The sequence below is a fragment of the Hyla sarda genome, unplaced genomic scaffold (assembly GCF_029499605.1).
Source record: "Hyla sarda isolate aHylSar1 unplaced genomic scaffold, aHylSar1.hap1 scaffold_498, whole genome shotgun sequence".
In the NCBI taxonomy this organism is placed as follows: Eukaryota; Metazoa; Chordata; class Amphibia; order Anura; family Hylidae; genus Hyla; species Hyla sarda.
The window spans coordinates 61,819-75,071 of record NW_026610509.1 but is presented as its reverse complement, the minus strand read 5'-3'; the positions used below and the strand labels follow the sequence as shown (position 1 = coordinate 75,071).

Here is a 13,253-nt window from a genome sequence, read left to right as displayed (position 1 = left end):
TCCTAAACCATAATAAACATGGCCACCTCTTGTCCTAAACCATAATAAACATGGCCACCTCTTGTCCTAAACCATAATAAACATGGCCGCTTCTTGTCCTAAACCATAATAAACATGGCCGCCTCTTGTCCTAAACCATAATAAACATGGCCACCTCTTGTCCTAAACTAAACCATAATAAACATGGCCGTCTCTTGTCCTAAACCATAATAAACATGGCCACCTCTTGTCCTAAACCATAATAAACATGGCCGCCTCTTGTCCTAAACCATAATAAACATGGCCGCTTCTTGTCCTAAACCATAATAAACATGGCCGCCTCTTGTCCTAAACCATAATAAACATGGCCGCTTCTTGTCCTAAACCATAATAAACATGGCCGCTTCTTGTCCTAAACCATAATAAACATGGCCGCCTCTTGTCCTAAACCATAATAAACATGGCCGCTTCTTGTCCTAAATCATAATAAACATGGCCGTCTCTTGTCCTAAACCATAATAAACATGGCCGTCTCTTGTCCTAAACCATGATAAACATGGCCGTCTCTTGTCCTAAACCATAATAAACATGGCCACCTCTTGTCCTAAACCATAATAAACATGGACGCATCTTGTCCTAAACCGTAATAAACATGGCCGTTTCTTGTCCTAAACCATAATAAACATGGCCACCTCTTGTCCTAAACCATAATAAACATGGCCACTTCTTGTCCTAAACCATAATAAACATGGACGCATCTTGTCCTAAACCATAATAAACATGGCCGCTTCTTGTCCTAAACCATAATAAACATGGCCACCTCTTGTCCTAAACTAAACCATAATAAACATGGCCGCCTCTTGTCCTAAACCATAATAAACATGGCCGCTTCTTGTCCTAAACCATAATAAACATGTCCGCTTCTTGTCCTAAACCATAATAAACATGGCCGCCTCTTGTCCTAAACCGTAATAAACATGGCCGCCTCTTGTCCTAAACTAAACCATAATAAACACGGCCGCCTCTTGTCCTAAACCATAATAAACATGGACGCATCTTGTCCTAAACCGTAATAAACATGGCCGTCTCTTGTCCTAAACCATAATAAACATGGCCGTCTCTTGTCCTAAACCATAATAAACATGGCCGTCTCTTGTCCTAAACCATAATAAACATGGCCGCCTCTTGTCCTAAACCATAATAAACATGGACGCATCTTGTCCTAAACCATAATAAACATGGACGCATCTTGTCCTAAACCGTAATAAACATGGCCGCCTCTTGTCCTAAACCATAATAAACATGGCCGCCTCTTGTCCTAAACCATAATAAACATGGCCGTTTCTTGTCCTAAACCATAATAAACATGGCCGTCTCTTGTCCTAAACCATAATAAACATGGCCGCCTCTTGTCCTAAACCATAATAAACATGGCCGCCTCTTGTCCTAAACCATAATAAACATGGCCGCCTCTTGTCCTAAACCATAATAAACATGGCCGTTTCTTGTCCTAAACCATAATAAACATGGCCGTCTCTTGTCCTAAACCATAATAAACATGGCCGCCTCTTGTCCTAAACCATAATAAACATGGCCTTTTTTTGTCCTAAACTAAGCCATAATAAACATGGCCGCCTCTTGTCCTAAACCATAATAAACATGGCCGCTTCTTGTCCTAAACCATAATAAACATGGCCGCCTCTTGTCCTAAACCATAATAAACATGGCCGCTTCTTGTCCTAAACCATAATAAACATGGCCGCCTCTTGTCCTAAACCATAATAAACATGGCCGCCTCTTGTCCTAAACCATAATAAACATGGCCGCCTCTTGTCCTAAACCATAATAAACATGGCCGCCTCTTGTCCTAAACCATAATAAACATGGCCGCCTCTTGTCCTAAACCATAGTAAACATCGCTGCCTCTTGTCCTAAACTAAACCATAATAAACATGGCCGCCTCTTGTCCTAAACTAAACCATAATTAACATGGCCGCCTCTTGTCCTAAACCATAATAAACATGGCCGCCTCTTGTCCTAAACTAAACCATAATAAACATGGCCGCCTCTTGTCCTAAACTAAACCATAATTAACATGGCCGCCTCTTGTCCTAAACTAAACCATAATTAACATGGCCGCCTCTTGTCCTAAACCATAATAAACATGGCCGCCTCTTGTCCTAAATTAAACCATAATTAACATGGCCGCCTCTTGTCCTAAATTAAACCATAATTAACATGGCCGCCTCTTGTCCTAAACCATAATAAACATGGCCGCCTCTTGTCCTAAACCATAATTAACATGGCCGCCTCTTGTCCTAAACTAAACCATAATTAACATGGCCGCCTCTTGTCCTAAACCATAATAAACATGGCCGCCTCTTGTCCTAAATTAAACCATAATTAACAGGGCCGCCTCTTGTCCTAAACTAAACCATAATAAACATGGCCGCCTCTTGTCCTAAACCATAATAAACATGGCCGCCTCTTGTCCTAAACTAAACCATAATTAACATGGCCGCCTCTTGTCCTAAACTAAACCATAATAAACATGGCCGCCTCTTGTCCTAAACCATAATAAACGTGGACGCCTCTTGTCCTAAACCATAATAAACATGGCCGTCTCTTGTCCTAAACCATAATAAACATGGCCGTCTCTTGTCCTAAACTAAACCATAATAAACATCGCCACCTCTTGTGCTAAATAAACCATAATAAACATGGCCGCCTCTTGTCCTAAACCATAATAAACATGGCCGTCTCTTGTCCTAAACTAAACCATAATAAACATGGCCATCTCTTGTCTTAAACCGTAATAAACATGGCCATCTCTTGTCCTAAACTAAACCATAATTAACATGGCCGCCTCTTGTCCTAAACCATAATAAACATGGCCACCTCTTGTCCTAAACTATAATAAACATGTCTGTCTCTTGTCCTAAACTAAACCATAATAAACATGGCCGTCTCTTGTCCTAAACCATAATAAACATGGCCGTCTCTTGTCCTAAACCATAATAAACATGGCCGCCTCTTGTCCTAAATCATAATAAACATGGCCGTCTCTTGTCCTAAACCATAATAAACATGGCCGTCTCTTGTCCTAAACCATGATAAACATGGCCGTCTCTTGTCCTAAACCATAATAAACATGGCCGCCTCTTGTCCTAAACCATAATAAACATGGCCGCCTCTTGTCCTAAACCATAATAAACATGGCCACCTCTTGTCCTAAACTAAACCATAATAAACATGGCCGTCTCTTTTCCTAAACTAAACCATAATAAACATGGCCGTCTCTTGTCCTAAACCATAATAAACATGGCCGCTTCTTGTCCTAAACCATAATAAACATGGCCACCTCTTGTCCTAAACCATAATAAACATGGCCGCTTCTTGTCCTAAACCATAATACGCATGGCCGCCTCTTGTCCTAAACCATAATAAACATGGCCGCTTCTTGTCCTAAACCATAATAAACATGGCCGCCTCTTGTCCTAAACCATAATTAACATGGCCGCTTCTTGTCCTAAACCATAATAAACATGGCCGCCTCTTGTCCTAAACCATAATAAACATGGCCGCCTCTTGTCCTAAATCATAATAAACATGGCCGTTTCTTGTCCTAAACCATAATAAATATGGACGCATCTTGTCCTAAACCGTAATAAACATGGACGCATCTTGTGCTAAACCGTAATAAACATGGCCGTCTCTTGTCCTAAACTAAACCATAAACATGGCCGCCTCTTGTCCTAAACTAAACCATAATAAACATGGCCGCCTCTTGTCCTAAACTAAACCATAATAAACATGGCCGCCTCTTGTCCTAAACTAAACCATAATAAACATGGCCGCCTCTTGTCCTAAACTAAACCATAATAAACATGGCCGTCTCTTGTCCTAAACTAAACCATAATAAACATGGCCGTCTCTTGTCCTAAACTAAACCATAATAAACATGGCCGCCTCTTGTCCTAAACTAAACCATAATAAACATGGCCGCCTCTTGTCCTAAACTAAACCATAATAAACGTGGCCGTCTCTTGTCCTAAACTAAACCATAATAAACATGGCCGTCTCTTGTCCTAAACTAAACCATAATAAACATGGCCGCCTCTTGTCCTAAACTATAATAAACATGGCCGTCTCTTGTCCTAAACTAAACCATAATTAACATGGCCATCTCTTGTCCTAAACCATAATAAACATGGCCGCCTTTTGTCCTAAACCATAATAAACATGGCCGCATCTTGTCCTAAACCGTAATAAACATGGCCGTCTCTTGTCCTAAACCGTAATAAACATGGCCGTCTCTTGTCCTAAACTAAACCATAATAAACATGGCCGTCTCTTGTCCTAAACCATAATAAACATGGCCGCCTCTTGTCCTAAACCATAATTAACATGGCCGTCTCTTGTCCTAAACTAAACCATAATAAACATGGCCGCCTCTTGTCCTAAACTAAACCATAATAAACATGGCCGCCTCTTGTCCTAAACTAAACCATAATAAACATGGCCGCCTCTTGTCCTAAACTAAACCATAATAAACATGGCCGCCTCTTGTCCTAAACTAAACCATAATAAACATGGCCGTCTCTTGTCCTAAACTAAACCATAATAAACATGGCCGTCTCTTGTCCTAAACTAAACCATAATAAACATGGCCGCCTCTTGTTCTAAACTAAACCATAATAAACATGGCCGCCTCTTGTCCTAAACTAAACCATAATAAACGTGGCCGTCTCTTGTCCTAAACTAAACCATAATAAACATGGCCGTCTCTTGTCCTAAACTAAACCATAATAAACATGGCCGCCTCTTGTCCTAAACTATAATAAACATGGCCGTCTCTTGTCCTAAACTAAACCATAATTAACATGGCCATCTCTTGTCCTAAACCATAATAAACATGGCCGCCTTTTGTCCTAAACCATAATAAACATGGCCGCATCTTGTCCTAAACCGTAATAAACATGGCCGTCTCTTGTCCTAAACCGTAATAAACATGGCCGTCTCTTGTCCTAAACTAAACCATAATAAACATGGCCGTCTCTTGTCCTAAACCATAATAAACATGGCCGCCTCTTGTCCTAAACCATAATTAACATGGCCGTCTCTTGTCCTAAACTAAACTATAATAAACACGGCCGCCTCTTGTCCTAAACCATAATAAACATGGCCGTCTCTTGTCCTAAACCATAATAAACATGGCCGTCTCTTGTCCTAAACCATAATAAACATGGCCGCCTCTTGTCCTAAACCATAATAAACATGGACGCATCTTGTCCTAAACCGTAATAAACATGGCCGCCTCTTGTCCTAAACCATAAAAACATGGCCACCTCTTGTCCTAAACCATAATAAACATGGCCGCTTCTTGTCCTAAACCATAATAAACATGGCCGCATCTTGTCCTAAACCGTAATAAACATGGCCGCCTCTTGTCCTAAACCATAATAAACATGGCCGTCTCTTGTCCTAAACTAAACCATAATAAACATGGCCCTCTCTTGTCCTAAACCATAATAAACATGGCCGCCTCTTGTCCTAAACCATAATTAACATGGCCGTCTCTTGTCCTAAACTAAACCATAATAAACACGGCCGCCTCTTGTCCTAAACCATAATAAACATGGACGCATCTTGTCCTAAACCGTAATAAACATGGCCGCCTCTTGGCCTAAACCATAATAAACATGGCCGTCTCTTGGCCTAAACTAAACCATAATAAACATGGCCGTCTCTTGTCCTAAACCATAATAAACATGGCCGTCTCTTGGCCTAAACTAAACCATAATAAACATGGCCGTCTCTTGGCCTAAACTAAACCATAATAAACATGGCCGCCTCTTGTCCTAAACCATAATAAACATGGCCGTCTCTTGGCCTAAACTAAACCATAATAAACATGGCCGTCTCTTGTCCTAAACCATAATTAACATGGCCGTCTCTTGTCCTAAACTATAATAAACATGGCCGCCTCTTGTCCTAAACTAAACCATAATAAACATGGCCGCGTCTTGTCCTAAACCATAATAAACATGGCCGCCTCTTGTCCTAAACCATAATAAACATGGCCGTCTCTTGTCCTAAACTAAACCATAATAAACATGGCCACCTCTTGTCCTAAACCATAATAAACATGGCCACCTCTTGTCCTAAACTATAATAAACATGTCTGTCTCTTGTCCTAAACTAAACCATAATAAACATGGCCGCCTCTTGTCCTAAACCATAATAAACATGGCCGTCTCTTGTCCTAAACCATAATAAACATGGCCGTCTCTTGTCCTAAACCATAATAAACATGGCCGTTTCTTGTCCTAAACCATAATAAACATGGCCGTCTCTTGTCCTAAACCATAATAAACATGGCCGTTTCTTGTCCTAAACCATAATAAATATGGCCGCTTCTTGTCCTAAACCATAATAAACATGGCCGCCTCTTGTCCTAAACCGTAATAAACATGGCCGCCTCTTGTCCTAAACCATAATAAACATGGACGCATCTTGTCTTAAACCATAATAAATATGGACGCATCTTGTCCTAAACCGTAATAAACATGGCCGCCTCTTGTCCTAAACTAAACCATAATAAACATGGCCGCCTCTTGTCCTAAACCATAATAAACATGGCCGCCTCTTGTCCTAAACCATAATAAACATGGACGCATCTTGTCTTAAACCATAATAAATATGGACGCATCTTGTCCTAAACCGTAATAAACATGGACGCATCTTGTCCTAAACCATAATAAATATGGACGCATCTTGTCCTAAACCGTAATAAACATGGACGCATCTTGTGCTAAATCATAATAAACATGGCCGTCTCTTGTCCTAAACTAAACCATAATAAACATGGCCACCTCTTGTCCTAAACTAAACCATAATAAACATGGCCGTCTCTTGTCCTAAACTAAACCATAATAAACATGGCCGTCTCTTGTCCTAAACTAAACCATAATAAACATGGACGCATCTTGTCCTAAACCGTAATAAACATGGCCGCCTCTTGTCCTAAACCATAATAAACATGGCCGCCTCTTGTCCTAAACCATAATAAACATGGACGCATCTTGTCCTAAACCGTAATAAACATGGCCGCCTCTTGTCCTAAACCATAATAAACATGGCCGTCTCTTGTCCTAAACCATAATAAACATGGCCGTCTCTTGTCCTAACCTAAACCATAATAAACATGGCCGCCTCTTGTCCTAAACCATAATAAACATGGCCGCCTCTTGTCCTAAACCATAATAAACATGGCCGTCTCTTGTCCTAAGCCATAATAAACATGGCCGTCTCTTGTCCTAAACCATAATAAACATGGCCACCTCTTGTCCTAAACCATAATAAACATGGCCACCTCTTGTCCTAAACCATAATAAACATGGCCGCTTCTTGTCCTAAACCATAATAAACATGGCCGCCTCTTGTCCTAAACCATAATAAACATGGCCACCTCTTGTCCTAAACTAAACCATAATAAACATGGCCGTCTCTTGTCCTAAACCATAATAAACATGGCCACCTCTTGTCCTAAACCATAATAAACATGGCCGCCTCTTGTCCTAAACCATAATAAACATGGCCGCTTCTTGTCCTAAACCATAATAAACATGGCCGCCTCTTGTCCTAAACCATAATAAACATGGCCGCTTCTTGTCCTAAACCATAATAAACATGGCCGCTTCTTGTCCTAAACCATAATAAACATGGCCGCCTCTTGTCCTAAACCATAATAAACATGGCCGCTTCTTGTCCTAAATCATAATAAACATGGCCGTCTCTTGTCCTAAACCATAATAAACATGGCCGTCTCTTGTCCTAAACCATGATAAACATGGCCGTCTCTTGTCCTAAACCATAATAAACATGGCCACCTCTTGTCCTAAACCATAATAAACATGGACGCATCTTGTCCTAAACCGTAATAAACATGGCCGTTTCTTGTCCTAAACCATAATAAACATGGCCACCTCTTGTCCTAAACCATAATAAACATGGCCACTTCTTGTCCTAAACCATAATAAACATGGACGCATCTTGTCCTAAACCATAATAAACATGGCCGCTTCTTGTCCTAAACCATAATAAACATGGCCACCTCTTGTCCTAAACTAAACCATAATAAACATGGCCGCCTCTTGTCCTAAACCATAATAAACATGGCCGCTTCTTGTCCTAAACCATAATAAACATGTCCGCTTCTTGTCCTAAACCATAATAAACATGGCCGCCTCTTGTCCTAAACCGTAATAAACATGGCCGCCTCTTGTCCTAAACTAAACCATAATAAACACGGCCGCCTCTTGTCCTAAACCATAATAAACATGGACGCATCTTGTCCTAAACCGTAATAAACATGGCCGTCTCTTGTCCTAAACCATAATAAACATGGCCGTCTCTTGTCCTAAACCATAATAAACATGGCCGTCTCTTGTCCTAAACCATAATAAACATGGCCGCCTCTTGTCCTAAACCATAATAAACATGGACGCATCTTGTCCTAAACCATAATAAACATGGACGCATCTTGTCCTAAACCGTAATAAACATGGCCGCCTCTTGTCCTAAACCATAATAAACATGGCCGCCTCTTGTCCTAAACCATAATAAACATGGCCGTTTCTTGTCCTAAACCATAATAAACATGGCCGTCTCTTGTCCTAAACCATAATAAACATGGCCGCCTCTTGTCCTAAACCATAATAAACATGGCCGCCTCTTGTCCTAAACCATAATAAACATGGCCGCCTCTTGTCCTAAACCATAATAAACATGGCCGTTTCTTGTCCTAAACCATAATAAACATGGCCGTCTCTTGTCCTAAACCATAATAAACATGGCCGCCTCTTGTCCTAAACCATAATAAACATGGCCTTTTTTTGTCCTAAACTAAGCCATAATAAACATGGCCGCCTCTTGTCCTAAACCATAATAAACATGGCCGCTTCTTGTCCTAAACCATAATAAACATGGCCGCCTCTTGTCCTAAACCATAATAAACATGGCCGCTTCTTGTCCTAAACCATAATAAACATGGCCGCCTCTTGTCCTAAACCATAATAAACATGGCCGCCTCTTGTCCTAAACCATAATAAACATGGCCGCCTCTTGTCCTAAACCATAATAAACATGGCCGCCTCTTGTCCTAAACCATAATAAACATGGCCGCCTCTTGTCCTAAACCATAGTAAACATGGCCGCCTCTTGTCCTAAACTAAACCATAATAAACATGGCCGCCTCTTGTCCTAAACCATAATAAACATGGCCGCCTCTTGTCCTAAACCATAATAAACATGGCCGTCTCTTGTCCTAAACCATAGTAAACATGGCCGCCTCTTGTCCTAAACTAAACCATAATAAACATGGCCGCCTCTTGTCCTAAACCATAATAAACATGGCCGCCTCTTGTCCTAAACCATAATAAACATGGCCGCCTCTTGTCCTAAACCATAATAAACATGGCCGTCTCTTGTCCTAAACCATAGTAAACATGGCCGTCTCTTGTCCTAAACTAAACCATAATAAACATGGCCGCCTCTTGTCCTAAACCATAATAAACATGGCCGCCTCTTGTCCTAAACCATAATAAACATGGCCGCCTCTTGTCCTAAACCATAGTAAACATGGCCGCCTCTTGTCCTAAACCATAGTAAACATGGCCGCCTCTTGTCCTAAACTAAACCATAATAAACATGGCCGCCTCTTGTCCTAAACCATAATAAACATGGCCGCTTCTTGTCCTAAACCATAATAAACATGGCCGCCTCTTGTCCTAAACCATAATAAACATGGCCGCCTCTTGTCCTAAACCATAATAAACATGGACGCATCTTGTCCTAAACCGTTATAAACATGGCCGCCTCTTGTCCTAAACCATAATAAACATGGCCGCCTCTTGTCCTAAACCATAATAAACATGGCCGTTTCTTGTCCTAAACCATAATAAACATGGCCGTCTCTTGTCCTAAACCATAATAAATATGGACGCATCTTGTCCTAAACCGTAATAAACATGGCCGCCTCTTGTCCTAAACTAAACCATAATAAACATGGCCGCCTCTTGTCCTAAACCATAATAAACATGGCCGCCTCTTGTCCTAAACCATAATAAACATGGACGCATCTTGTCTTAAACCATAATAAATATGGACGCATCTTGTCCTAAACCGTAATAAACATGGACGCATCTTGTCCTAAACCATAATAAATATGGACGCATCTTGTCCTAAACCGTAATAAACATGGACGCATCTTGTGCTAAACCATAATAAACATGGCCGTCTCTTGTCCTAAACTAAACCATAATAAACATGGCCACCTCTTGTCCTAAACTAAACCATAATAAACATGGCCGCCTCTTGTCCTAAACTAAACCATAATAAACATGGCCGTCTCTTGTCCTAAACTAAACCATAATAAACATGGCCGTCTCTTGTCCTAAACTAAACCATAATAAACATGGACGCATCTTGTCCTAAACCGTAATAAACATGGCCGCCTCTTGTCCTAAACCATAATAAACATGGCCGCCTCTTGTCCTAAACCATAATAAACATGGACGCATCTTGTCCTAAACCGTAATAAACATGGCCGCCTCTTGTCCTAAACCATAATAAACATGGCCGTCTCTTGTCCTAAACCATAATAAACATGGCCGTCTCTTGTCCTAACCTAAACCATAATAAACATGGCCGCCTCTTGTCCTAAACCATAATAAACATGGCCGCCTCTTGTCCTAAACCATAATAAACATGGCCGTCTCTTGTCCTAAGCCATAATAAACATGGCCGTCTCTTGTCCTAAACCATAATAAACATGGCCACCTCTTGTCCTAAACCATAATAAACATGGCCACCTCTTGTCCTAAACCATAATAAACATGGCCGCTTCTTGTCCTAAACCATAATAAACATGGCCGCCTCTTGTCCTAAACCATAATAAACATGGCCACCTCTTGTCCTAAACTAAACCATAATAAACATGGCCGTCTCTTGTCCTAAACCATAATAAACATGGCCACCTCTTGTCCTAAACCATAATAAACATGCCGCCTCTTGTCCTAAACCATAATAAACATGGCCGCTTCTTGTCCTAAACCATAATAAACATGGCCGCCTCTTGTCCTAAACCATAATAAACATGGCCGCTTCTTGTCCTAAACCATAATAAACATGCCGCTTCTTGTCCTAAACCATAATAAACATGGCCGCCTCTTGTCCTAAACCATAATAAACATGGCCGCTTCTTGTCCTAAATCATAATAAACATGGCCGTCTCTTGTCCTAAACCATAATAAACATGGCCGTCTCTTGTCCTAAACCATGATAAACATGGCCGTCTCTTGTCCTAAACCATAATAAACATGGCCACCTCTTGTCCTAAACCATAATAAACATGGACGCATCTTGTCCTAAACCGTAATAAACATGGCCGTTTCTTGTCCTAAACCATAATAAACATGGCCACCTCTTGTCCTAAACCATAATAAACATGGCCACTTCTTGTCCTAAACCATAATAAACATGGACGCCATCTTGTCCTAAACCATAATAAACATGGCCGCTTCTTGTCCTAAACCATAATAAACATGGCCACCTCTTGTCCTAAACTAAACCATAATAAACATGGGCCGCCTCTTGTCCTAAACCATAATAAACATGGCCGCTTCTTGTCCTAAACCATAATAAACATGGCCGCCTCTTGTCCTAAACCGTAATAAACATGGCCGCCTCTTGTCCTAAACTAAACCATAATAAACACGGCCGCCTCTTGTCCTAAACCATAATAAACATGGACGCATCTTGTCCTAAACCGTAATAAACATGGCCGTCTCTTGTCCTAAACCATAATAAACATGGCCGTCTCTTGTCCTAAACCATAATAAACATGGCCGTCTCTTGTCCTAAACCATAATAAACATGGCCGCCTCTTGTCCTAAACCATAATAAACATGGACGCATCTTGTCCTAAACCGTAATAAACATGGCCGCCTCTTGTCCTAAACCATAATAAACATGGCCGCCTCTTGTCCTAAACCATAATAAACATGGCCGTTTCTTGTCCTAAACCATAATAAACATGGCCGTCTCTTGTCCTAAACCATAATAAACATGGCCGCCTCTTGTCCTAAAACCATAATAAACATGGCCGCCTCTTGTCCTAAACCATAATAAACATGGGCCGCCTCTTGTCCTAAACCATAATAAACATGGCCGTCTCTTGTCCTAAACCATAATAAACATGGCCGCCTCTTGTCCTAAACCATAATAAACATGGCCTTTTTTTGTCCTAAACTAAGCCATAATAAACATGGCCGCCTCTTGTCCTAAACCATAATAAACATGGCCGCTTCTTGTCCTAAACCATAATAAACATGGCCGCCTCTTGTCCTAAACCATAATAAACATGGCCGCTTCTTGTCCTAAACCATAATAAACATGGCCGCCTCTTGTCCTAAACCATAATAAACATGGCCGCCTCTTGTCCTAAACCATAATAAACATGGCCGCCTCTTGTCCTAAACCATAATAAACATGGCCGCCTCTTGTCCTAAACCATAATAAACATGGCCGCCTCCTGTCCTAAACCATAATAAACATGGCCGCCTCTTGTCCTAAACCATAGTAAACATGGCCGTTTCTTGTCCTAAACCATAATAAACATGGCCGCCTCTTGTCCTAAACCATAATAAACATGGCCGCCTCTTGTCCTAAACCATAATAAACATGGCCGCCTCTTGTCCTAAACCATAATAAACATGGCCGTCTCTTGTCCTAAACCATAATAAACATGGCCGTTTCTTGTCCTAAACCATAATAAACATGGCCGCCTTTTGTCCTAAACCATAGTAAACATGGCAGATGGAGGGAGATGTGGCCATCTACTGAAAAAAGTCCCAAAATCTTCTAAAAGAAGCAAAAAGTGATAAACCCCATAATCTGGGCAATCGGGGCCAAGTTCCTCGCCAGTTGTTTCCATATTCCGAGGACAATATCAGCCGGAACGTAGAACCTTGTGTTGCAAATGATTCCATTGATGACCATGTATATAATGTAACGTGTTATAAGATGATATTATTATTCTTGTCGTTTAGGTTTCCTAAGTACTGGAGACCCGGCGGCCAAAGGTAATTACGGTCTCCTCGACCAGATTCAAGCCTTGCGTTGGCTAGAAGAAAACATTGGCCATTTTGGAGGAGACGCGGAACGAATCACCATCTTTGGCTCCGGGGCTGGAGCTTCGTGTGTCAGCCTCC

The 13,253-nt window shown here is 41.1% G+C and overlaps 1 protein-coding gene across 1 annotated transcript in view; it reads left to right on the top strand.

Annotated features, from left to right (window-relative positions):
• LOC130337568 (neuroligin-2-like) overlaps positions 1-13,253 on the top strand; it is a gene marked incomplete in the record, with an annotated part of 184,394 nt that overhangs the window by 164,521 nt on the left and 6,620 nt on the right. The window contains 1 exon segment of the mRNA XM_056553952.1: positions 13,092-13,253. Within this exon segment, the coding sequence (XP_056409927.1) occupies positions 13,092-13,253 (162 nt within the window).